Genomic DNA, 27,842 nt, shown 5'->3' with positions numbered 1-27,842 from the left:
CCAGACTGCCCTCCCATTCTCTCCCCCTGTTGCTGGGGATCAGTCCAAGGGCCATGCACATGCTAGGTAAGCTGTCTTACACTGAACTAGTAATGCATTCTTCTCACTTATGTACTTCCAGGTCTTTTCAATCATCTATCACACCTTTTTTCCCCTAAATACACTTAATTTAGGTGTCAAGGTGGGCTATTTTCTCTTGTTTAGGTAATACAGACAGCCCATATAGCTCAAAACTTAAATTGAGCAAGGTGCAGTTAGAGGACCTATCCAGCTAGGGTGATGCCTATGTCAGTTCTCAGCACTCCTCGCTCCGCTCCCCACCCATTGAGTTGGGGAAATTGTAGCAGATCCCAAAAAGCCAATGAATAGAAAGAGCTTTAGAAGGAATTAGAGCAATAAAATCAAGGCAAAAAAAGTATTTTATTTTAAAAACAGGTTTGTGAGTTTTTTTTCCTTTTTTGCATTCAGTACATTGTCATTCAGACATCACAATACTATATACAGATACACAACATTAAAAAAAAAGCCTATTTCGGATGGACATTTCAAAAGAACACTGTTTGTAATGCGTCAATGGGAAGGGAGGAGATGGGGGACCCCCATAGCACCAAGTTGGCTTTTGAGGAGGGAAATATTAGACCGCATCTACATTTAGCTGGTTAAATGGGGCCAGTTACTTTAGACTCTTAGACTAGCTCTTCTAGCTTTCCTCAAGAAATCAGTGAAAGTGAAAGTGTGAGGTCTCTCTAATGAGCTATTGCTTCCATGACTGGAGGGTACTCTGCTGAGCAGCTCACCCTCCCATCTCTTTGGAAGAGAAGTTTATCATTAGGAAAGTTTTACATCTGAGCCTTACCAAATCCCCAAACTCACCCAAGGAAAGAAAGAGAGGAGAAAGAAGCCTGGGTTAGCAGCAGCATCGTTGGAGCTTTTGAATTTCCACGCAATTGTGCCCTCCCTAGAAATTCTGGGGTGGGCTGGAGTGGGCTGGGCAGGGTCGACACCATCTCCATCTTTTGTTGAAACAGATAGGAAAGAAAGAAAATCTACACGCTCCAAGTGTGGTCTGTCCTCCAGTCATGCTGCCATCTCCCTTATATTTATCATTCATGTGAACACTTTTTAAAAAATGCACAGATAATCATAACTGGGAAAGTCCTACTTATGGAGCAATGGGGCAGGTAAAAGGAAGAACTAGAAGGATGGTATGAACATGCCAGATCCGGTGCCCAAGCTACCCTTAAGGAGGGCTTTCTACAATCTTGGACATGGGATGGAGGCAGGAATCTTGCTGGGTTGGAGTGTTTAGGCTCTCCTCCCCCAGCCACTCTGCTTTCTGATGAGGTGAGGGGCAGAGGGGGGGGGAGTAGAGGCCGGCGGCCTTCCTTCCACACCCCACCCGGGCCCACCCCCAAAGCTGCTCCCGGAGCTCTGTGGGTACCATGTGGATGGGGCTGAGTTTGGGGTGGGGTAAGGCGGATGGCGGTCTCAGTGACTCTGCGCCGGGGCCTCGCCGACGCCTCTTTCTTGTTTAAGATTAAATATTCGGTGTGCACCGGTGCAGCGTCCTTCGATGGGTTCCGTTATGGTACAAAGCGGCGACATAAATAGACGGGGCGGGTAGCCGGGTGGGCGGTCAGGTGGAGTGGAGATGGGGCGCTTTCGATTTGCTGACCACCTTCTTCTCTTTCACCCGCCGGTTCTGGAACCAGATGGTGACCTGGCGCTCGGAGAGGTTCGTGGTGGCGGAGATGCGTCGGCGCTTCTCTTTGGTGATGAACTTGCTCGCCGCGTACTCCTTCTCCAGCTCCTTCAGCTGCACCTTCGTGTAGGGCACGCGTTTCTTGCGGCCGCGCCGGTAGCTGCTCACTTCGGGCTGTAGGGGAACCACATCTGAGAGGAGAGAGAAGGCGGGCGGGAGGAGGTGAGGCAGGCGGCTGGACCTGGGCAGGGGTGGATGAGAGGCTGCTTGCCCAGGCTCAAGGCTTTGTGCCGGCTCTCAAAATGGCCCGGCGATTGCCCCCTAATCCTTTGCATCTCTTTTATTGAGGAAGAACACACATGGGTGAGGCCACTGGGTTCTTAGCTTCAGGTACAAAATTTCTGGGAAGGGGGTGGGTTTCCAAAAACATGCTAATCAATATAATTTCACAATGCAATGCTAATTTTTTTAAAAAGGAATGAAAAAAGTCCCGGATGAACAATGTTTCATTTTAGGGAGGGGGAGGGGAAATAAACCGGATTAGTATTGCTGATTCTTCCTCCTACTTCAGTGTCCAATGTGGCTTTCAACAAACTTCTTAGGAGCCTTGGACTTTCAGAGAGGATTTTCTAAGCTACTGGCCTGGATAGCCATGCCTTCAGGATTGTATGTACTTAGAAAAATGACTTCTTCCTGCAGTTAGCAGAGGGGATGTGATTAGCCTATATTCTGCCTAATTATATAGAAATTTCTGCTGTTCAAAGAAGGCAGGGTAAGTATGGAGTCCTCTTCATTGGGCGGAGACTATCAAGTACCTTTGGGCACTAGTCCTGCTCTAGAGATCAGAGGTCCCAACTTAAAGAGAGAAACGTGTTCTGGCAGAAGCCAGCCACCTTTGGGATCCATCACTGCTGGAACTGGGGTCTGATGTTATGAACAGCACCCCAGAATAGAAGGTCCTACTTTGACTCACCCCTGTAAGTAGGGGGTGCATACCTAGGTCCCACCCAAAAGAGCAAATTCGGTTCCAACCTCTTCCTACTTCAACTGCTTCAAGGCTGAAGGAAACTATCTACATCCAAGCACCAGCTCTAACTAACTCTATGGTCTAACCAGTACCAGCTCAGTTTCCTCAGAGCACAACAAAGCATTGTTTATTTCTCTGTCTTCCTCTCCACCCTCATGCCTGAAAAAAATAAAAGGTCATAACAATACTTTCAAGGTGAAATGGTGGTAGAGAGGGAGATTCTCTGAATAATTCAACCCTTGTTTTTCCATATGATCCTTAAACTGCACTTAATAAGACTGAATAGTTAAGGTTCCTTCTTCATTTGTATTGTCCTTTGAAATGGCACACCAGCTCATAGAGAAGACACAAAGCTTCTTCTGAAAATGCTTCATTACATTCCACCCTCACAAAATACTCTCCCTACGTGATTCCAAAATGAGTCTGTCTGTTCCCTGTGAGAGACCCATGTCTATACAGAAAGGGGAAGAGAAGAGATCACAGTTGCATGCAGAGAGAAACAACTATTCTCAGGAAGAAAATGGGAGAGGATTCCAGTGGTCTGCTTTGGCTACCTTCATGGTCACAGTTCCTCAGAAAAATTGTCCAACTTGTCACTTTCCTCTGTTTCAGTATACATAACCATTTTTTTAAAATCTGAAAAATAAAACAGCTTTACAGATAAGATACTTTGGGTTAAAAAGGATTTTTTTCATATATAAGACACTTAAAAAAAACTGCTTCAGGTCTCAAATTTGTTCTACCCTTATAGATATAACCCTGGTTTGAGAAAATGATGATTCTGGGATGAGAAGACAAATGAAGGTAAGTTGCAATACCGGAGGATTTTGTTGTTGGTTTTGTTTTGGTGTGTGTGTGTGTGTGTGTGTGTGTGTGTGTGTGTGTGTGTGTTTAAATTCCCAGGAAATTTTCTTTGAACTTCTAATTTTTTATTAAATCCATTTAAAGGATCAGGAATCAGAAGTTCTTACTGAGCAAAATACCTTGTATAAGAGAATCAGATTTTAAATCCAGGCTCTTCAGGGAGTCTTCACACAATGATACTGTATGTCTCAAAATGGAAATGGGTCATCTAGTACAACCCAGTTTTAAAACACCTCCTTTTTGCTGGAAGGCAAAGTGTATGTGTGTGGGGGTAAAGGTGGATTTTATTTTCTGAATTAACCACGTAATTATTTCTTATTTTTTAAACCTCACTTTCAGTAAACTCTAAAAATTACCTAACCAGTTTTGGCTCCCTAAACTCTAATTTTAAATTTCTAATGAGGTTTAATCAACACAACTCTAAAAACATAAAATTTTCTCAGTAGGATGCCATGGGTGGATCGCCCTAAGATTTTTTTTTCATAGACCAGACCAAACAGCAGGTTGTTTTGTTCCTTGAAGAAATAGCTCCAGTCTTATCTTCTCAAATAAATCTCATTTCACTCCTTATGTGGGAACATCTGGTAGCCTAGATCATAAGCTGTGTCTACATTGCCAAAAGTAAATGGGGACTTGGCTATGAATTTTCCAATAGCTCCTTCCTAGTCACCCTCTTGACCACAATCACATATACCAACCATGTCATACTTAGCAACCTAATCAACACCTTCAAGGAGCAAATAAAAACCAAAACAATGCCCAGCCATCGCTTGCTTTTGGGCCTGAGCTCTTGTATAGGATCCTACAGCCCACCCTCATTTGACTACCTACCTCACAAGCGCGCTTTAGGCTCTGGAGATTGTCTTTCCCATTAGGAAATAGGCTAACTGCTCTTTTTAACCCAGAATCAAAGGCTTGTCAGTAGAGATTTCTAGTATAATCCTCCCTAAATCCACTGTTTGTCTCTTCCTCAACCTTTTCTCTTCTCTCCCTCTTCTCCTCTCTCTGTCTCTCCTAGAATTCCTGGCTCCCAATAACAAAAGAAAGAAAGTTGTCTACACTCATTATAAGAGAAAAAGAGGAAAGGGAGAGAGAGAGAGAAAGAGAGAGACAGAGAGAGAGAGAGAGAGAGAGAGAGAGAGAGAGAGAGAGAGAGAGAGAGAGAGAGAGAGAACCTAGAGCAATGAAGCAAGGTCTGTATAACTGAGAGAAAGAAGCCACAACACATCTTAGCCCTAATTATCTGAATCTTTCTGAACAATTGCTTCCATCTTCCATACCAGCCAGACTACCATAGTGAAGGTTTCTTGGAGCCAGAGGCGCTGAAGAGAGACAGTAGTGTTTATGCCTAGTTGTTGCTGAAAAACCACAACTGCATAGACAGAGTTATCTGGAGATCTCCCTACTTCTAAAAGATCTGTGTGGGTAGAAAGATGGAGGGTGTCTGAAGATAATTTCTTTTTCATCTGCCTCTCGCCTGGGTCTCTGCGCACACTGAGATATACAAGCTCCCCCTTACATATACCAGACTGCTTCTATTTCCACACAGGGAATGTGAGCAGAGTTGCTGAGACACACTGGATTTTACATCCACTTCCCTGATGTAATTTGCAAGTGTATTAAATCTCAGTTGGACTATGTATTTTTTATTTCACAGATTTTTTTTTCTCTAGGAGGCTATGATCAAGAAGTGGGTTTTTTAAAGGAATTTTTGAGATGTTTACTTTGCTCAGATAAATTCCCAACTTCTCTAGTCCTTATGTATGACATGATCCCTATGCATACGCAGGGATGTCACAGCAACTCCTTTTTTCCACCTTTTCCTTCTACAGGCTTGGCCCACTGCTCTAACATTGCTCCCACCCACAGTGGATCTGATAAACACCTGCTCACCTGCCCCTGGACCCTGTGCATGGCCCATCAGCTCCAAGACCCCAGCAAGACTCTAAGGAGCTTTCTGTTTGGGTGAGATAAGAGAATTAAAGGGTAACCACTCGATCATACATGATAGTAGGTCTACATGTAAACTGGCCATCTTTTAGAAATGTATTATTATATGATTCCTATTAGGTAGTTGGTACAAATCATACTATTCAAAATCTTCAAGACAACACAGACTGGGCAATGCATGATCATTTACTAAAATCATAGCATCCTCTGTTCTTGCCATCAGAAATGAGATGCCTTGTGTTGGTTTCACCATGTACTGAGTTGTGTTACACTAAATAACCTTATGATATTTATAAGAATGTTATTCACTATACCACCCAACACCATTCAGTAATTCTGCTTCATTGAGACGTCTGTTTCCAATCCCGGATGCGGAGGAATTTCAGGCCCACCCTTAGGAGGTCTTCAGGTCTATGCTTTTCAATGAGCCCTGCTTGTAGAGCTGGGAAGGTCCTTTAGAGTAGTATGGATATATATATATATATATATATATATATATGTATGTATGTATTTCTCTCCTCCCCCCCAACCCCCCCACTCATTAGAAGGGGGGAACTTTTTCCACTGAGTTCTGCTAACAGTGAGAGCAGACACTAATACTAGCTTCTTTAGACCCCCCCAACCCTTATTTCTTAGAGCAGAGGGGAATACTAAATTCCTGATGTAATTCTGAGAAACCTGGCATTAGTTTTGTTTCTCAGACAGAGTGATGGGAGTTGTAGGATTCCTTCCTATACAGAGATAGCCTGAGTCAGAGAGGGAATGCAACATCAGTGAATTCCTCCCTTCTCTACCAAGCCAGACAAGACCCAGGGATTCCCAGCCGGTAGCCTGGACCCCCAGACCAGCAGAACAAGTCTACTTCCTCAACCTCTCACCCTCAGCCAACTCCCTCCCCCCCACCTCTGTCTGGAGCACTGGTAACTAACTCTCTTGACCACATCTGGAGAACCTGGCAATGGAAGGATCTGAGCTCAGTATACCAAATCGGTAAGGAAATTGTTATATTACAGGAGCCTCATTTTCTACACTCCTTTACAGAGATTTTAGCTCTTCTGGTCTTTAAATTACACTGGTGGCTACATTTTTAGCAAAACGAATCAAAAAGAGAAAAAAAATAAAGCCCATACACTTCTGTAGACGCTGGCAAACTAGGTCCCTGTTTAAAAACTATTATCTAGAGCCTGAACGATCCTGAAAAATTCGGGGGCAAGGTGACGGTCCTGATCATGCCCCCAATTTTTCAATGGGCTGGAGGTTTTGTTCTAGATTTCAAGGCGTGGAAGGTCCACCCCAACCCCTATTCTGGCTGGAAGCAGGGGCGTTAGGGGTGAGGAGCTCTGCCGGAGGCTGGAGCGGGCAAAGTGGGGAGAGGAGGAGGAGGCGATCTCCGCAGCCGAGCCGAGCCGGCGCTCGGGCGCCTCTGATTGCTTCACTCTCAGCCCGGCAGCTCCGGGGAACGTGTCGGAGCAGATTTCTTCCCCAGCATTCCTCAGAGCTGCTCGCCCGGCCGGCTCCGTCGACAGCCCCAGCCGAGCCGGCGCGCCGGGGCCAGACGGCGGGGGTGGCTGGGGAGCAGAGCCCCGGGGCAGGCAGGGCGGGGAGGGGTCCCCGGCCGGTGGCGGCGGCGGCGGCGGCGGCGGCAGCGGCGACGGCGCTCAGGCCCCTTCCTTACCTGGGAAGGGAGACTTCCAGAGGTGGGCGGATTGCGACTGCTCCTTGGAGCAGTACACCTGACTGTCCCAGCCATTGGAAAGAGCCCAGTGCTGGTAGCCTTCGACCGGGATGAGTGCGTCGTGACGCGGCTCCGGGTGCCCGCTGATCCCGGGCACCACCGACACGTCCAGGTAGCCGGGCATCGCCTGGTAGGAGCTGGCAAAGCTGGGGTAGAAGGCGAATTCCTTGGCTCTGGAGGACAGATCATCACCGGGCAGGGCGCCCGACGGCTCTGGGTACTTGTCGCCCGGGTGATAGGCGCACGGTTTCTGCTGCAGATTCACGTTGTGCGACAGGCGGCAGCCGTAGTAGCTGCCTCCGAATGGGTAGCCGTAACCCAGGGAGGCGCTGGACGAAGTGGGGGGCGCTGGCGGCGGGGCGCACTGGCGCGCAGCCTCCGGGGCCGGGATGTCCGTGTAGACGGCACCCTGAGGGGCGCCCAGGGGCGCCGGAGGGCGGCCCAGGACCGGGTGCGGAAGCAGGTCGCGGCAGTGGCTGGCCGGGCAGCCGCTGCCCAGGCCGTCCATGCTCGGGGCTTTGCCGGGGCTCGCTCCGCCGCAGCCGCCCCCCGCTGCCCCCGCGCCGCCGCCGCCGCCCCCGCCGCCGCCGCCGCCGCTCTCGGGCGCGCTGTCCTCATAGACGTACATAAGGCTCTCCGGCCAGCGCGGGTGCAGCAGCAGCGAAGTCGTCATGACATGATCTGCCCGAGCTTTTTAAAAACTCCACTTGCCAGAGGCAGAGAGCCGGGGAGACACCTCGCTCCCTCTTTTCCCTCCCCCACCCCTCCTCCCGGCCCTCTCCACCCCTCCCCGTCTCCTCCCCGAGCTTCCACCTCCCTCCCGCCCTCCCCACATTCCCTCCACGCATGCGGAGATACTTCATTAAGAAATCCGTGGGCTCGGGTCCTCCTTCCCTCCACTGCCCCGGCCTCCCACGTGACCACGGCCCGCCCACGTGACCCCCAGCCTGGGTCTCCTGGGGTTCCCTCCCAGGGAGGTGGGGCGTGGCAGAAAGAGATCAGGTCCTTGCTGATTGGCTGTCAGGAGGAGTGAAGGCGGAGGGAACTGGGAGATTTAAAGGGACAGGGCGACGCCCCCCTACAGCAGGCTCGGTAAGGGAGGGGGGAGGAGGCTGAATTTGGCCGACGCAAAGGGGCCTAGGGAGCCCTGGACGGTTCCGGGCTCCACCCCCTAGGCTCAGAACTGTGTACCCGGGAGACGGACACCCATCCGCAAAGCCGATTGCTTTGACTGCAGATGCCTCTAAATTGGGGATTGGAGCTAAGAGTGAGGGCGACACTGGATGTTAAAATAATGAATAATGATGATGATGATGAATGAAGAAACTAGAAAATACACTGGAGCGATCCGGCCCTAAGCAGAGCAGGCTCTGTTCCAGTTCGTTTCTGGGAAGAGTCCGACGACGCCTTGCAGCGCGCCTTTGAAGGCCAGATTGTGTTTTTATTTCCGACTTTCAGCCACTTTTCCCAAAGCCACAGTTGTCTGAAAAAAGGACCCTCTCTCCTCCCCTCGCCGGTATATCGGAGTTGGGAGAGGTAATGATCCTGAATCATCCATTTGGGAGAGCGTGCAGCGATGGAATATGCTCAGTGAGATATAGAAGAATAGAAAGGAGGGAAATTGGGGGTGGACAATAAAAAAGACTGATGTTTCAACACGATATAGTAATAAAGAAGATTCCTTCCCCCCAAGAAATGGGGAGGCAAACCTAGACTAGGAAAGCGAAAAGCCTTAAGTGCCTATCCTACTGTCTACTTTAGGTTTAAGAAAGGAAAGGTGGAAAATGAGGAAGAATCGACGCTGTCCCTTGGAGCAATCTCTTTCAAGGGCAACTCTTGGGGAACCCTGAGGCTCAACCACTGTCTTTCAGAACCTGCCTCAGCCCCGGGTGGCTCAAGTTGATGAGGCGGTGGAGGGCCAGGGGCAAAACATAGCCGAGATCCAAATCGTCATTCCCAGTTGAACAACCTCGCTCTGGCTGCAATAGCTGTTTTGGGGTCATTGTCTTTAATACAGAGTATATCCAAGCCCTAAACCTCTCCCATATTTAAAAGAAAAATGAACACCAATGTGCTGTTTTTCAACAGCCCCCTAATCTTTCCTCCTAATGCCTCATTCCTCCCAGACCTCAATAGTCACCCTTTGGAGGGGCATCTCCGTGGCACTGGGCCAAGGCACCTTTCAATACAGGGCCTCCCTGAGGAGAAGCGGTAATAAAGGGGGGGGGGGGGGAGAAGGGAGACAGTCTGCAGCATTATCAATGCTTGTTGCATCATTTGCACAGGCTGTGGCCATGCAGTGGGCTCCCTACCCTGCCAAGCTGAACCCACCAGATCCCTCAAGCCTGGGGCAAATGACCCAGTCTGTGCTGAGATCCCATGCGACCTGCCTCCCTCTTCCCTGAAGGAAGAAGATAAATGTGTGACGATTCAGAGCACTGGGGCAGTTGGTGAGTTAGGATTTTTTTAAAAATTAATTCTTACCACCAGGATCTTTATCCAGGAGAGTCAGCTGCGAGTTGGGGGAGCAGCCTGGGCACTGGGATGGCAGTGAGAATATACAGAATACAACAGAAAGGGCCCTGCATCAGAAGCAGGCCAGCTTGCCCGTGTTGAGGGCATGGATGCTGGGGTGAGGAGAAATCCACCAAGGGAAAGGAGCGGGGATCTTGCTGGGAGCCGGCTAGGCTGACAAACAAGCTGTCCTTGGAGTCCAAGGTCAAGGTAAAATGAGGAAAGCAAACACTGCCTGTCGGGACTAGGACATTTGACCTTGGCCCCCTTGCCTCATGTCTGGTTACCGGGTTGGATGGTGAGGTCTGCTAGTTTTCCAGTCATGGTGGTAGAAGAGGTTCAAAGGCTTGGGCCTCCCCTGGTACGAAGTGCCTGCACAACCTCTGGAAAATCCCCTGGCGACTGTGGACCAGGCTTTGTGGGGACTCCAGTAGAAACAAAGGGCCTGGAGCCTGGGTGCTATTGCTGGGGCATCCTCCCTGGTTCAGCCTGGTGTCCCAGGCCATCGGGAGACCCTTAGGCACATCCCCCAGCCTTTGAGAGTAAAGGGTAGAACGGTGGGTAGGAGTACAGAGAGGCCCAGCAATAAATAAAATTAATAGTATGTTCTTTTCCAGGTTTATATAAGGGTATTAACTATTCCTATTGCAATGAGATATAGATTTAATTAACCCAGCAACTTTACAATTCCATTTATTAGGGACACTGGGTGGCCAAAATTTAGCGGGAAGAGAAGAGAGAAAGAAAAAAAAAATCGCCTTCATCAAAAAGACCAGCAGAAGATACAAGCCCTCCCTGCCCCTCGACGCGACTTGGGAGAACGGGAAGACTGTAGGGAAAAGTTGGGGAATAAAAATGCTAAAGAGCAGCTAGCGAAGCCCAGGAGCTCTGATTAACATCCACTTTTTCTCTTGGTTCTCTAAGACCTTTGACGGCTGCACCAGGACTGGGGCACCATAGATAGTGGAGGGCGGCGCACCAATGCCTGCAGGGCGGGCAGGCAGTGGAAAGTAAAGCCTTAGCTGGTTAATTAACTTTAAGCCTGGGGTCGCTTCTTCCCCCTCCCCTGAAAAAAATGTGGATCTCGCTGAGACACAAATAAAATCAAATTAAACACTCCAGGAGAATCTGTACCACTGGAAACATAGTAATTACATCTGGGAGGCGATCCCCGCCCTAGAAAGCGAGGCGGCTCAGAAACCTTGACTACAACGCACTGCTCTCCCACACTGCCACACCTCGACTCTCTGGCTTCGGGGTGCTGCAGTGGGGTTCGGCTATGGATGAAGTTTAGAAAAAAAGCAAGAGAAATGGAAAAGAATGACAGTTCTCGGGCTTTAGCTGAGCTGCTGCTTTAGGGGAAAATGGCCCTCAATCTGACTGCGGGGCGGAGGGGGGGGGGGACCCAGCTTTAGGCTGCCCTGGGCTATTTGTTCAAAGGACATCCACAAGAGATGTGTGTCCTTCAGTGAACCAGTTCTCAGCTAAGTTCAACTTGTCCTGTGTATAAAGAATGTATTTAATGTGTCGTATCATGATGTGTATGTATGTGTGTGCAACACACTCCTACCCGTAGGTAGGATGTGAGCAGCATGCGTGTACTGTCTCAGCACATCATTTGTGGACACAGCCCAAATGTGTGCAAGAAGATACTCAGCTCTCTGCCTGAATCCTCTATACACAAATAAAGGTCCCTGTTTGTCTGCTTATCTATCTGAATGGACACTTAATTTACACACTCATCCTTCTCCTTACTTACAAAGACATTCCCAAGGGAAATACTAGGGCATTGAAGAGACAGTTCTTTGTGTCTTTCTGAAGTTGAAGAGGTGTGTGGAATTCCTGTCTGAACTGTATCAAACACAAAGTCAAGGGTGTTGCAGCATTTGCAACAGGAGGGCACAAGCTGGCACGCACACTTGAGGACTGGATGTAGCCAGCCTTCTAGGCTAGAGAGAAGGTTGAAAGAAAATTAAATTGGTGTGTGCTTTCTTCAATGCTCACATTCCCTCTTCTGAGAGTCAAGCATCAGATAAATTCCCTCCCAGATTCCTTCATCTCTTATTTTCTTCGTATTCTTTAGGAAGGAAAACACAAGTAAGACATAACAAAACTCTTTAGACATTTTGGAGTTCCTGCCTCCGCCCCCACCCCTTTTTATGGGAGAAATTCCAGTTTTAAAAAGAGGAGGGGGTGGGTTAAGGCTGTAGGAGAACAAAGAGGCTTACCACCATGAGGTCTGGATTCTAGCCCAGACTTGGGGCCTTGTAAGGCAGGAGTAGAGTTTGGGGGCCCTTTCCTGTCCAGAGTCTTAGCTGCAGGGATGGAAAGAGAGAGAGAGAGAGAGAGAGAGAGAGAGAGAGAGAGAGAGAGAGAGAGAGAGAGAGAGAGAGAGAGAGAGAGAGAGAGAGATATTTGTAAAAGATAGAAAACTTGGGGTCTGAGCTGTCCAGGCAAGAAATGGAAGTTTGAGATTGAAGAAGGGACTGTGGTTCAGAAAAGTCCTACAAGAGGGCATTGCTGAATGCGTGTCTGAGTAGGGAGATCCTTCCACACACCGGGACAAAATTCCTGGTAGGCAGCAAAGAGTGATTTAGGTGGATAAAGAAAAGTGGCTGAACTTGAGCTTGGTTGTTCCCATGCCTTGTCTGGTCCTGTTTCCTCCTGGAAGGTTGAGGCAGTGGTGGAATATACAGAAACAGTTGTCACCTCCCAGACTTCTGGATCCCTCTGGAACCTGTTCTACTTTGTTCTCTTCACTTCCACAGCCAGGTGGCTGAGAATTGCATTTGGGCCTCTTCTCTTAGTTTGGAACTCACCTTCTGGACAGTAGCTGCCATCCTGGTATCTTCCATTTTATTGTTCTTCCTCTTTAGATTCCCACCTTGAGAGGGACAGGCACCAGGACAGCCGAGGCTTCATTTCATTGCTTGTTTTACACTCTTAAACCCAAACTTGCCTTCTTCTAGATCCTACTCAGTCCCCTCTGTTAGGCACCTGGGGAATCTGCATCTCATTGCTACCTAGCAAGAACTTGCAGTACTGGCCCAATATTTGAGGCCATCCTCAGTTTTCCCTCTCTGATTCTACAAGGATCTGTTAAAGGGCTCCTGGTTTAGGTTCTCTTCAGTCGTTTCCAGGAGGCTTCTCCAGCCCGTTCGCAGTTTCCTCAAATGCAGACTCTGTTGGGTAGTGCACTAGATTTCATCAGGGAAATTCGGATGGTCACTTCCATTGGGGGATCCTTCAGGAACCACCCCGAACCCCAGCCCTCTTTCTTCCCTAATCCCACTAAGTTCACCACACAGCCCATTTCCCAACCTTTCTCCTCAGCTATTTCCCCAGATCCTTTCTGATTTTTATCCATTCTAGACCCTTTCTTTTGGGAAAGTCTGTCACTGTCTTAACCCTCTTAGACACAAGAAGTTCAGGGTAAAACCATAGAGTTAAGAAAGGAACAAAATACCTCCTGGCCTCCCCAGAGCCTCCCACTCTGTCCACTGCTGCTGGAAAGGGCTGTCTGTCACCCTCCCCTCCCCCAAAACACCTCCTCCTTTTAGGAAGTCCTCAGAAACAGACAAATAAAATCTCTCCTGGTTTTAGGGCCTGTCTGTGAGGGAAGTCCAAGTTCATTTTCAAGTTAGACAAGGGAGCCAAGGGGGGTTGGGAAAGAGGTGGAGGAGTGTTTTCTGGGGGCTGGATTTGGCTTCCTCCTAGAGATTTAACAAAGGCCCCTTTTGGTCCAAAAGCCAACAAACCGAATGCCTGGAAAAGGTATTTATCACTTTGATTCATTTCCTCTATCTTTTAAAGTTTAGGTTTGGGGCTCATGGAAGAGAGGCTGACCAGCCACTGTAAAAATAGATTTCCAATTACTTTAAAAGAAAAGATGAAGAATGGCATTTTTCTTAGGGCAAGGAGGAATTGTGGACCTTAATACAACATTCTTTTGGGTCAAAGAATAGTTAAATATAAAGGGGTCAACAGAAGGGCTATGTGTTTTGCCTTCACTGAAGCAAAGGGACCCCCTGAATACTAACAGGATGGTGTGGAACTAAGAGTCTAGTGGGATCTTAAGAGGCAGGTAGTGGAGTCATCGTGAAGGAGAGGAAAATTATAGAACCAGTGGTAGAGTCTAGCTCTATGATAGGTCACCTTTGGCAATAGCAGCAAAACAAAATCATGTTCTAATCGGAAAACCACTGAGCAAGAAATGAAAGGATCTTCAAGGGCTGCCTGATCAAAAGAAAGAAAACTTAATTCCTCTGTCTCTAAGAAAGGAAAGAGGAGGCTCAAGGCTTAGTGGAAGAGGAAAGAAACTCTCTCCAAAAAGGTAGAAGAGAGCTTGTATGTGTGGGTATCTGGGACAAGATTTCTGCTGGGGCTCTTTATTACATCTTCCTAAAAGATACAATTGGATACAGTTTTGGTGAGGAGGGAAACTATCTCTGTGATTTCCTTGGGCTAGGACCTCTTGTTGGACTTTTTCCAACTGTCTCCCTGTCGTTCAAATTTCCTTTCCTTTAAGGAAATTTAGGTGGACTATTCCCCCTGGCTTCCCCCCCCCCACTCTTGGTTGTAGTATTCCTTGTACTTACAGCAAAGCTGACAGGACCTGAACAATTAGGAAGGAGGATGGGGACATTTCTGTTTCTTCTTCCCAAAGATTACTGTGTTTTTTTCCTTGCACAGACAAAGAAACTCACTCAGATAAGAGGAAGTATCTTTTAAAGACTAGAGATGGTTTGACAAAGGTGATGATACATTTTAAGGAATAGAGTTCAATTCATTGAATCTGATACTCTTCATTAATTCTAGTCAGCACAATTGTTATGTTCTGGGGGTTTGGACAGTGTGCTTGCTGGGGAGCATGTATGATAGAGGGTGTGTATCTATTTGTTTCATAGCATGGAGATAGTTGTGGTTCTGCATTAGCAGAGTTGCTGGTTGGAGCAGGCTGATGGGGTGGGAATGAGGGAAAGGAAAGATGGTGAAGATGTAAGCTTGGGAAGACTTGTAGGTTTCTTAACGCCTCTTTCCTTTCCCCCAGTGGAGTCACCTTATAGTTGGAGAAAAGATAATTTTCAAGTTCCATAGAGATGTAATTCTTTAGGCATTGTGAGAAAGATTTTGTGCAATTCCTCCTCTACTCCAAGACCTTAGGAAAAATCCTTTAGACTATAACTTGTATTTGTGATTTAACATATTGTAGCCCTTTTCTCAGTGTTTGGCTTATCAATGAATTTCCCTCCCAAGAAGTAATATAGATTTATTTCTCTCTCATTTATCAAAGACCTGTTCATTTCTAGACTAGTAACTATGCAATATAAGCTTTGTTAGATGTTATAGGAACTTCAGAATTATTGTTAAACTAAACTATGTGTCCTTAGATACTCATATCTATATAATTAGGTAATCTTTGAAATGCTTTCTTTAAGCATAGTACCACCCTGAATATGACAATATAGCTGTGGTTAATTTAAAATTTTAAAGGCTTTAATCACCTTTATGCTCATACTGAGATGATGATGACAAGGACTCATAGTTCTGTGCTTAAAGATATGTGTTTGGCACATTTTTGTTGGATCATCTGTGTGTGTGTGTGTGTGTGTGTGTTTGGATGCATTAATTATTAAGTGGAAATGGTATTCTGGCATATGTAAGTGCAGAAATTTTTATATTTAAGAAGAACCAAAAAAGACTCTAGGGCTGATGGGATCCAGCATAAAATTCTCAGAGCCATTTCCCCCTCAGTTTTCCCTTAGAGGAATCTTGTTTGAAAACTATTAGCCGATTCACCAAAACCCTGGTCTTGGCACTGTTCTTTCAGAGCAATTTTCTTCTGCAGATTTTGGGGAGATCTGTGTTACTTCTGGATGGTGATTCTGCTTAGTGAGTGGATACTTGCTGTCTGCCTGGCTCAGTCAAGAGCCTGGCAGCAGTGCCAGCATCCAAATTCTTCTTGTTCTTTCTGGCTTGCTCCCAAGGCATGGAGAACTTGGTAGTTTCATATGCTGTTGATAGTTTTTGTTTTGTTTTGTTTTTCTGCTTTGATGTGTGTTCATTATTTAGTGTTGTACTTCACTAATGTTGACCAAGCTTAAGCTTAGATAGGGCAGCCTCAGTACAGAACAATAAATGGCTGAGGCAAGAGGACAGCCCTGTGTGTCTGCATTGGGAAGCTTCTGCTTCTCTTTCCTGCACCAGAGCAAATCAAGCGAGGCAGGCATAATCACATGTGTAATTCTGATTGATGTACTTGATGCCATGAGCATCCGTGGGCGAGCACACAGGTGGGAACATTTCATTCACAGAGGTAGAACAGACTCAAATGGGCTCCCTGGTTGGGCTGGGTGTTGTAGATAGCTGTGCTGGCTGATCTGCCTGCTTGCGCATTCATGGTCTGCTTATGCTAACAGAAACTGAGGTGTTAGGAATTAAGTCCATATACCTCTGGAGCTTCTATACTTCTCTACAGGGATCTATCTTGACCATCAATTTTTGCTAGCAACATCCACTGCCAAGATCAAGAATTAATTAATTTTGCTTACTTTCTCCTGTTCCTATGGAAAGGGCACCTCCCCAACAGAAGAAAGGGGAGGAGACCTATTTTGCTTTCCTTATGTCCAGACTTGGAATAGGAATATGATTAAATAATAAGTTCACATCTATAAAGATTTCCCAAAAGAAAGTTGAAGGAGAGAGAGAAAGAGAGAGAGAGAGAAAGAGAGAGAGAGAGAGAGAGAGAGAGAGAGAGAGAGAGAGAGAGAGAATGAGAGACAGAGAGAGAGAGAGAGAGAGAGAGAGAGAGAGAGAGAGAGAGAGAGAGAGAGAGAGAGAATGAGAGTGTCAGGGAATAGTATGTAGATAGAAAGGACTGGGGAGACACAGCCCCATGAGAAAACACTTCTATATAACTGGGTAGATTTTAGCTGGCACATTGATAAAGAAAGGAATAAAATTATTCAGATGTTCAGAAACTTAAAATTAATTAATCTGTGACCGTGTATGTGGCTATTTGCTGCAAATAATACAATGAAGTATGCCATTCTCATATGACAATATTCCCATATAGTTGTACCTGTTTGAAATTTACTAACCTTGTACACTACAGACCTGCAGTATCTGTGTCAAACTTTACCTTCATAATGCTTTGTGGTTTCAGTAGTAGGGGCAGGGTCATAAGCAGCAGTGAATTTCTCCTTCTGCACATTGCCAATAAGAAAATTGAATTTGTCACCTTTTCAAAGCTTAGCCCAATCTGTGAAGGAAGCTTCTCAAATGTGATTCACCCTGAGAAGAAGAAAGCCTCACCAAGTCGCAGTTTTCCAAAAATGAATCTTTCTTCCATCCCCTGGGTGTTCCCTGAGCCATAGCCATTAGAGAAGTGGGCTCTTGCCAGGTCCAGAAACACCTCAGTCAGTCCCAGGGCTGGCTTCTCCAGTCTACTCCTTTGGCTCTGAACTAGGCAAGCAGTATGTCTCAGTTGCTCTGCCTCAGCTTCCCTGGAATATAGATCTGAACCCCTTCACAAACTGCCATATCAAGCCCAGTTTTCATCTGAAGACTCTGGGGGCAACGCCCAAAGTTCATTCTGCAAGTGTATATTTAGTTTAAAGATGATGTGGACATGGCTGATCGTGGCTCAGTTTCCACCATTCTGGAAAACAAAAAACAACTGGAACCCAAATATTATTCCCAGCGACGATAGTGTTTTCATTAATATAAATATAAAATTCTTGTGTCCTCTCTCTCCATCTTCTTTCTTTCTCACATATCTACCTGCCTATTTTATGCATTTTAATTACTTGACTTAGTTCTTTGCCTTTTAACACAACAGAAGCATTATCCTTCCCGAAATCAATACCCCTAAGAAGGCAGACTCTGTTACACCAAGAAAAACTGAGTACCGCTTCCTTGAATATATCCCCTCTAACAGCGACTAATACACACACACACACACACACACACACACACACACACACGAATTTATCTTTTTTTGTGAATTATACAAATAATCAAAAGACAAGAGAGAGGAAACTTCAGCAATTATATTGGAGGAAAAATTGAAGAACACGGGCTAGAATATTGCCCCTGGCTCTCAGATACAGCCTTCCATTGTGACCTCCTCCCACGCCCAAGTCTGGGGAGTGAAATCTAACAAACAGAGAACATATTTATAATAATCTCAACATCTACCTTGGTGACACACCCAGAACAGTGAGGGGCACCCCTCTCCCCTCTTCTCGGCACCCCCTTTACAATTTCTTCATTTACTTCATCATTTCCGCTCCAAGCATCAGAAGCTTCAGGGGTGTCGGGAGTGGGGTAAGAGAAAGGGTCCCTGACTTCTCTAAGGTCTACAAGGTATCGCTTCTTGTCCTCCCCCACCCAGCCCCGGCCCTAACACGAAGGCTCACTCTGAGGGAAGAAGCATCATTGCAGATGCGAGTAGTATCCTTAGTCTCCACCCACTTTCCACTTTTCACCGTGGGGATTTGTCATATTGTTTTTCTTCTCTTCCAGAACTACTCAAAGAGTTCAGGAATATTACCTTCCGAATTTCCACCAGATTCGTGCTCTGCTTTGGAAACCCAAGGCCTGGTCTTCTTTCTCCGGGGGAGCTCAGGCGGAGAGGTGGTGGGGGCGGCTGGGGAGCGCTCTCTCCAGGGCGCTCAGCCCGGAGCTTTGGACCCGTGCTTTGGGGATCTGGGGGAGGTGATGTAGGTCGAGGGGGGGGCGAGGGTGCTTCTGATTTTCTTCTCCTTCCCGTCCCGCGGGGATCTGGCGTCCAGAGCCCCCCCGGGGAGCCTTTCTTCAGCTTCGGGCAGCTCCGGGGCTCGCGCCCATCTGGGATGGAGCCCGGGACGGTTTGCACACTTGTCCCTGTGCTCTTAGCCGAAGACAGGGCGACCTTGGTTTTTCTCCACTGAAATCAAACGAAATCCGCTTCCATCACGAACCTCAGCTCCCAGAATGGGTGGCGCCGGCCCGTGCACGTCTTTTTGTGTGTGTCTGTGTGTTTGGCTTTGTTTTTTGGTTTTTGGTTTTTTTTTTTTTTGCAGGTAATTCACTGAAAAGGAAAAAAAAATTCGATCGCGGATGTGGGTGGGTGGGGAGCCGCTGTTTTCGAGTATTTCTGGTGGAACTTAGGTGCGCTGGCGCCGCTGGGTACCGGCCCGGCGACTCCACGCCCTCCCCACGGGCTGGGGCCCGCGGCGACGTCTCCACTCGAAGTCACTGTCCCGCTACGGCGATCCCCACACTCGCTGCCCCCCGGAAGCACGTTCCCACCCCACCCCAGGGATGTGTCCCCCCCCCCTCCGCCCCCTCTCCCGGAGTCCGGGGAGCGGTCGCGGGCGATGCCCCGGGGCGCAGGGGCCGCGGGGGAGCCGCTCACGTCCGGTGACTCCGGGCGGGCGCTGCGCGGGTTCCCCACACCTCCTTAGCCTTCGGACCCTGTTTCTTGTTAGACTGGCAAGAGATAAATGCGAGGGGAAACTGAGGAATTGCTGAGTTCCCGAGAGCGCTGCCCACCGGCGATGGGCTCGGCTTGGGGTCCCGCTCCGTGAAGACCGAGAGGAAGAGGAAAGGCCGCCGGCAGGGGCTGCGCGCACCGGTTATTTCTCCTTCGAATCCTTTCCACCCGCTCAGGAAGGCTGCTGGAACCAGAACCCCAGTGAAACTGGGAAGATGGGGAGGGGGGATGATCATTGCACACAGACACAAAGTAGCGAGGGTCTGCCTGCTGAACCGCACATCTCGGGAGGAGAATGGAGAATCTCCTTCATGCAGCGTGCTAGAGGCAGGGAATAAAGCTTACCAGGGGCACCGGCAGAGTTACGGGAGCGTGGCCCCCTGGGCGGCCAGTGCGCGGCGAAGGTGGTGGTGGCTTCCTACCAGAAAAGAGAAGGGAGGAGGCCTATGAGTTTTTGCTATCAATAATCAAACTCTTCTTGTGATGACCTCACCCCTGTCAGATGTGTCGTGCTAATCCTATCTGCATGGGGGCACTTTTTTAAAAAAAAATAATAAATTCAGTTTCCAACTTAATTTGTGGTAAAACGATGTTTATTTTATTTAGGGTTAAGCGCCAGGCAATTTTTGATTTCATGGATTTTATAGGTTGCTGTGTCCAGTAGCATTTTTTTTACTAGTTTTTTCCCCCTATCAATAGCATAAAAATTCTCCCCCCCACACTCGCTTTCAGCTTCACTAGGTTTAAGATACATCTTCATTACAAAAGAGGCTATGAATTCCACAGAATGAAGGGACAGTCTCCTGCCAGCAGAAAGTCTCAGGGCATCACAGAACCCAGACACCCTGATGGGACAGCTTAATTATGGCTACCTTTCCACAAGTCTCCTCCGTTTTTTACTCCCCTCATCCTTCCTCCCTCCCCCCTTACCATGTACCAACATATACCATCTAAGAAAGTTTCTTTTTTGAGGAGAAATGACTTTCTTTTTGAAGAAAGAAAGCAAGTATGCTCTCTACAGTCACTGGACTCACAAGAATCTTTTATTTTGACAAGGGTTTTTATAGCAAAGGTTCTTTGCACCCCCGAATCTGGTAGCTCTTCTCCTGCGCCTACAGCTGGACTACATCCCCCAGCTTTCTTTGTGCTTTGTTGTGGTCATGTGACTGAGTTCTGGTCCATGGAATATTGACTAGATTTGATTTCCATTTCCTGGTCAAAGCTGTTAAATGAGTGAGTGTATCTCACTCACCACCCCACCCCCACCTCTCTCAGTCTTCTCTCTTCTTCCTCTATCAGGATGCAGACCCTAAGATTCTAGGGAGTGGTATAAGCACAAAATCACAAAGAGCCTAGATCCCTGAGTAGTATGCAGAACAGACTGCCCTCTGACAAGCACTCTCCCAGGTCTTTTCCTGAAGGAAGAATAGAATTTGAGACATTGCACATCATGAAATTTATTAATGATCACATCCTAGTTCATCATTCACTAATATGCCCTCTTTAAAAGACAAAATAGAGCTTAATATTTATCTTTTATTACTCCTTATAAATGTCAATGAATGTTGTATTACTCTACTTGGCCCTTGGATTAAAATTCCAGGAGGCTTGAAGATTCATCTGCCAGCACTTAGGTAACAATCCCATAACTACCTACATTCATTTATATACACAATGTCAAAACTGTAGTTAGAATGCTCTGTTCAGTGTATCTTTTAAGATTCTGAACTTGTCCCTGGCTTAAGCCTGTAATCCTAGCTACTCAGAAGGCTGAGATCTGAGGATCACAGTTCAAAGTCAGCCTTGGCAGAAAAGTCCCATGAGACTCTTATCTCCAATTAATTACTCAGAAACCAAAAGTGGAGCTGTGGCTCAAAGCTCAAAGCTGTAGCCTTGAGCAAAAGAGCTCAAGGACCATGCCCAGGCTCTGAGTTCAGGCTCCACCACTGCAAAAAAAAAAAAAAAAAGATTCTGAAATTGGGTTAATGTGAACTTTTCTTCCTTCTCTAGCTCGATTTCTCTACCCTGAATTTTGATAGAAGGAAAGAAGACTGCTTAGCTTCTCTGAATCATAACTTTGTATCTTTTTATTTTTCTCTATCTCTATTATAACTCTTCTCAGATGGTCTTTCAGACCCACTAGGTAGTCAAGTGGATGAAGAAGTAAGAGATTGCCATGGGTCATGGGGCTTGAACTTGGGCTGGGCACTGTCCCTGAGCTCTTCAGCTCAAGGCTACCACCCTACCCTTAAGTCAAGCCCCACTTTCAATTTTCTAGAGATTAATTGGAGATAAGAGTCTCAGGTCCTTTTGTGCCCAGGCTGGCTTTGAACCTTGATCCTCAGATCTCAGCCTCTTGAGTAACTAAGATGGCAGGTGTTAGCCACTGTGCCTGGCCGCCTCCAATATTTTTAAACTGTATTCTTTGGCTTTGGTCTTTTCTTTTTGGTCCTGGAGAATAAACATAGGATATTGCCCTTGCTAGGCAAGTAATTTGCCACTGAGCTACATCCTAATCTTCAAATATTTTGAATGGTTTTGAATTGTAGAGATAAACCAGAGAGAGCTATAGCTGAAAGTGCATCGCATCAAATGAAGCAGATTGCTTCAAATGAAGATTGCTACACTTGAAATAACATAAACATAGATGACAGATCTGGGCAATGTAGGTTTTAAGTAGATAAAATAAATTACCCATTTAGATGTGTTTCCATTTTAAGTAAAAGAGCTCTGTCAATTTCACTTGATTGGATGGGAATCTCACAATCCCAAGGTGGCTGGTTTGAAAACATTTTCTCCAAAGATGATGAGCTAACATTGAATTTGTTCATTCAAGTTTCTCTCATCTTACTTAGATATATAAACTAGATTTACTCACAAGAAATGATTTCTTGTTTTTTGCCAAGAGTAGAAACCAGGCAAGCCCCCTTCCCTACAATTTTATATTGAATTCTGTTTATTCCCTTGTGGAAATCAAAGCAGCTGTCTTGTAGTCAGGCTGCTTGCCAGACTCTGTCATCTCTGGCACTGCGGTCACACTGACATATCTCTTCAAAACTCGTGCCAAACCAGTGGAGCTAGACTGAGGGGTCATCAGGTGGGATAAAGGCCTGTCAGCCACAGCATGCCAAGTCAAGGAAAATATTAATGAAGCTGTTAAGCTGGCCTATGCAAGATATTAGAGCTGCCTGTGGGCTGACAAAGGAAAACTTTGGTCCTTCATTGGATTGTTTCCAAATATCCAGATATGTAGATGTATCTATTGAATAGTTTTCTCCTCCCATTTGTATCTCATTGGTGGGCATTGCATAGACCCTCATGGTACATGCAGATTATTGAGTGGCACCAGTATCTCTGAAGCTGAGGTGGAGGAAGTAGGATGTGGACAAATAGAGAGCGTTTAAATCTGTGAGTAACACTGATTTAGACTTGGAAACTTGCTTTATATGATAAACCCAGAGGGATTTCTTTTTCCTTTAATTTTTTTTCCAGTCCTGGAGCTTGAACTCATGACCTGGGCACTGTCCTTGGGCTTTCTCAAGGCTAGCACTCTACACTACAACACCACTTCTGCCTTTTTCTGTGTATGTGGTACTAAGAAATCAAACCCAGGGCTTTGTGCATGCTAGGCAAGCACTCTACCACTAAGCCATGATACTGGCTTCCTTTTTTGATTGTTTTTTATTTCCATTATCTTTAAGTAGTTGCACAAAGGAGTTTCAAGGCAACATGCCAGTTTGTGAGTACAATATGTCTTGATCAGTGTTATCCTGTCCATCATTCTCCTCCATCTCTTCCACCCCCACCCAACCCCTTATGTTACCAGGCTTCATTTTTATAAAACAAGTACAGGGAATGATATCGCTATATTTACCCATTCTTCTTAGAAGGAATTTCTGACATCTGTAGTTGATGGATTAATCCATTGAGAGATTTCTCTGATCTTTGGAAAGAAAAGTAGCTTGTGTTGAAGATTGATTTCACTTACCATGGTTGACCACTTAGCATACTTTCTGTGGATTATTTCCATTTTCTACTTCTTCTACTTCTGTATTTTTTTTTCCAGTCTTGGGCTTGAGCTCAGGGCCTGAGCACTGTCCTTGGACTTTCTCAAGGCTAGAGCTCTACCACTTGAGCCTCGGCACCACTTCCAGCTTTTTTCTATGTATGTGGTACTGAGGAATCGAACCCGGGTCTTCATGCATGCTAGGCAAGCACTTTAACCACGAGGCCAAACTCCCGGCCCCCTACTTCTGTATTTTTAAAAGTATATAATTGGTATGGTATATTCATCATCATCTACTTTCTGGGAACAATAGAAGTAAAAAGGGCCTGATGTTAAAAAAAAGGGGGGGTCTGTGGGCCTAAATAATAAAACATATAATTTGATGTGGGTTGTTGCAAAATGGAATGGGACATGAAGAAATAGAGTTTGACACTGAGTAGCACTCTGGTAGCACTTTGAATACTATGCCTTTTCTAATTTATGTGAGCAGAAGAAATCAGTACTAGACTATACAGGGACATGTCCAAGATAACCCTCTTGAGGACTTTTTTTTTGCCTTTGGCTTCTATAATTCCCTGACAACAGCTGTACCTGTAAAATGTGTCAGGTCCAGTGGCAGGGTCAGGGGCTGCTGTCATTTGGCAGACTTCAACAACATGACCCTGCCCAAGACTTTGGAATAAAAAACATCAGGAAAATAAACATGCAATGCTCCATAGCCAGAGGACCGTCTGGGAGCTGTCAAGTTGAAATACTAGTATATTTGGGAAGGGAAAGAAAAGAAGCAAGGTCTTTGACACTCCTCTGCCTCCTGGAAAATACCTCTCCAGTAGCAGAGCTGATGCCAAAACACATCAAATTAATTAAGAAAAGAGATAGGAAAAAAAATTAAGGCTCAGCTTCTACTCCAGCCAGCTTGTCAATCAACACCCTCTCAGCAAGCGGGCATTGCCTCGGCCTGGGAAGGAGAAGACCAGGAGTAAGAGATAAGGACAAATCTCACCTCGGGGCAGCCTCCCCCATCTGTGTGGAGAGACAGAACACAGACTCAGGACCTAGGCAGAAAGCCATGGTCAAACTGAAGAATAAGGGAAGGACACACACACACACACACAGTTATAGAGTGTTGGAATACATACACGTGTGTGTGTGTGTGTGTGTGTGAAAACAGAAAGGCTATTAAATATCACCATATTTGCTCTTAGAAACTCTTGGTAGAGTATTGACACGTCACAATATTCTGCTGGGGAGAAAAGAAGTGTGCAGATGGTAAACTTCATCTTGAATGTGAGCAAGGAGCTGATCCCATAACACCTAGCTTCAGATAACTTGTGTCAAAAAGCCAAGCCTAGCTGTGATTACTTCACATTTATATAACATTTTATCTGGCTCCTGTACGTCAACATCGTTAATGGGAGATAATTCACTAGGAGTTACAGTGAAAAAAAATCAAAAAGGAGAAAGAAAAGCAAGCTTAAAGGATCTGAGGTATTTCAGAGGCCTATGGTTAATTACCAAGAGGAGGCAAATATGCTAAAATACGCTATTTGAAGGGGGGGAAAGAAAGCTCTTTATCTCTCCCCAGTGAGCAAGAGGGGCTGGGACTAAAGAAAGAGAGAATAGGTTCAGAATTAAGGAAGGAAAAGTATGCCAATTAGACTCACCAAGCTTTAGAGTTTGTCAAGGAAATCATTGCCCGGGAAAGATCAGGAGTAATTGTCAAAGAATGATTCTGTCTAGAGCAAGGAGATGGACAAGATACTCTTTTAAGTGGCTTCCAAACCCAGAAAGCTCTGTGTGTGTGTGTGTGTGTGTGTGTGTGTGTGTGTGTGTGTGTGTGTGTGTGTGTGTGTACGTGCGCGCGCGCGCACATGCGTGCGTGCTAGGGCTTGCATTCAGGACTTGGGTGCTTTATTTGAGTTTTGTGCTCAAGGTTAGCACTATCACCTGAGCCACAGCTCAACATCTGGCCTTTTGGTGGCTAATTGGGTACAAGAATCTCACCAACTTAACCTGAATAGACTTACTCGATCTTCAGACCTGCAATATTCAGACCTCAGCTTCCTGAGTAGTTAGGATTATAGGCAGCTAGCTTCAGAAGGCTGTTTTTAAAAATAGAATTTCAGAAGTCCATCAGTATTTCACTGTGATATTCTGATAATGTACAAGCAACTCAAATCTTTGGCTATGTTAGATAAAGAGGTAATCATCTTATTAACTCAAGTATGCCCTAACTGATTCAATAGTAAGGGTCAAAATACTAAAGCCACTAGCACAATGATGTTTATTGTGGCATTATTTACCATAGCGAAGATATGGAACCAACCCAGATGCCCCTCAGTTGATAAGTGGATCAACAAGATGTGGTATTTATACACAATGGAATTCTATGCTGCCATCAGAATGACACCACACCATTTGTAAGGAAACGGAAAGACTTGGAAAAGAATCATATTAAGTGAAGTAAGCCAGATTCAAAGGAACATAGGCTCAATGGTTTTCCTCATCTGTAATAATTAGTACACACCTAGCACTCTCCTAGCAGAGGAATACAGTAGCTCAAAACCTAGACACATAAGGCCATATAGGATGAGGCCAAATTAATGGATGTCCAGGACATGGAAACAAGAGCTTAATTATAAGTGACTGTTATTCTTTATGTATTATGGTTTTCTCTCTTCTTTTGTGTTGCCCTTTGGCTAATCTCCTATTGTTACAGTATCCCACTTCATTAGCTGGTATATAGATGTTTACTTGTTTATTTGAAATAGGATGGGAAAATGAGGGAAGGGTTTGGGGGGAGGGAAATGGGGACAAAAACATAAGAAGGGATATCAGTGTGTGAGAAATAATGCATCTTCTATCTGGTGAATATAACTGTAATCCCTTTATACATTGAAATAAAAAATTATAAAAAGATAGTAAGGGTCAAAAGACAAATGACTTGAGTCTGAATGTTGGTTCCACTACTTATTGTTTGTGTGGATTTATACTATGATCCTTAATTTTCTCATTTGTTAAATGGAAATTTTATAGCATGTAGTAATGAAATGGAGTTTTATTTCTAGCACGATAGCCAACAAAAATGCTTTACTGTGAAGTATTTAGAATTCCTGGAAAAGGCGTAAAATCTTCCTATAGATGTACAGTATACCTGAGATTCCTACAAAGGAAGAAAGGTCCTTCAAAGCACAAGAGTCAAGAGAACTGAAAACCAAAATGGTTTTCAGATCCTAGAATCTCCTTAAAGTATATTTGGAGATAGTTGCTGATCTCAGTAACCAAAAAAGATTGGGATTTAATGATCATATAGGAAAAAGAATCAAATTTCAGCCAAAATGGCAGGAGAAATTCTGCCCACTTATAAAGTGAGGAGATAAATCAACAACCGAACTTATTTTGGTTTAAGTTCTGGACTGTTAAGCTTAAAAATAAAAACTAAAAAATATGGAAAAGAAATACAAGGGCTAGGAGTTTGGCTTAGTGGTAGAGTACTTGCCTAGCATGCATGAATTCAATTCCTTGATACCACACACATAAAAAAAGAAGGAAGTGGTGCTATGGCTAAAGTGGTAGAGCTCTATCCTTGAGAAAGCCCAAGGACAGTGCTCAGGCCCTGAGTTTAAGCCCCAGGACTGCCCCCCCCAACAAGAGGAATAAAAAAACTTCAAGCTGGGCAGGAAAGTCTGAGAGTCTTATCTGAAATTAACTATTAAAAGTAATAGAGACAAAAGTATTAATCAGAATATCAAGATATAAAAATTTACAAATAGATTATTATCATTATTATTGTTATTATTGTGCAAGTCCTAGAGGTTGAACTCAGGGACTGGGAACTAACTGTCCCTGAGTTTTTTTTTTTTTTTTTTTTTTGCCAGTCCTGGGCTTGAGCTCAGGGCCTGAGCACTGTCCTTGGACTTTCTCAAGGCTAGAGCTCTACCATTTGAGCCTCAGCACCACTTCCGGCTTTTTTCTATGTATGTGGTACCAAGGAATCGAACCCGGGTCTTCATGCATGCTAAGCAAGCACTTTAACCACTAGGCCAAACTCCTGGCCCTGTCCCTGAGTTTTTTAGTGATTAATTGGAGGTAAAAGTCTCATGGACTGTCTTGCCCTGGATTGGTTTCAAACCAAAATCCTCAGATCTGATCTTCCTGAGTAGATAGTATATAAGCATGCATCACTGGCACTTGGTTAAAATTTATTATTTTATGAAGTTAAAAAAAGTTGAGAAAAATGATATTATTTAGGAATGCATACCAGGTTAGCAACTATTTATATTTTTGCCATTCCTGGGTCTTAAACTCAGGGCCTTGAGCTTTCTCAGTGCTAGGGCTCTACCATTTGAGCCACAGCACCATTTCCAGCCCTTTCTTTGTATGTGGTACCGAGGAATCGAACCTGGGTCTTCGTGCATGCTAGGCAAGCACTCTACCACTAGTCCAAACTCCCAGCTGGTAGTAACTATTTTTTAAGGCAAAGATATGATTACCATAAAATTGAAGAGTGTGGCTGGGTACAGTGGCGCATATTGTACTCTTGGCTATTCTAGGAGTCTGTAATCT

At 45.5% G+C, this 27,842-nt stretch overlaps 1 protein-coding gene across 1 annotated transcript; it reads right to left on the bottom strand.

Annotated features, from left to right (window-relative positions):
- Positions 1 to 1,636: 1,636 nt before the first annotated feature.
- On the bottom strand, positions 1,637 to 7,951 carry Hoxc13 (homeobox C13). The gene is made up of 2 exons (XM_090356315.1): positions 7,219 to 7,951; positions 1,637 to 1,893 (listed from the first exon to the last, which is right to left on the bottom strand). The coding sequence occupies exons 1-2, from the start codon at positions 7,949 to 7,951 to the stop codon at positions 1,637 to 1,639; spliced, it is 990 nt and encodes a 329-aa protein (XP_090212441.1).
- Positions 7,952 to 27,842: the final 19,891 nt, after the last annotated feature.

The sequence above is a fragment of the Megascapheus bottae genome, chromosome 2 (assembly GCF_031878675.1).
Source record: "Megascapheus bottae isolate mThoBot1 chromosome 2, mThoBot2.hap1, whole genome shotgun sequence".
Taxonomy (NCBI): Eukaryota; Metazoa; Chordata; class Mammalia; order Rodentia; family Geomyidae; genus Megascapheus; species Megascapheus bottae.
Note: the sequence above shows the minus strand (reverse complement) of the source record. Positions and strands in the feature narration are given on the sequence as shown.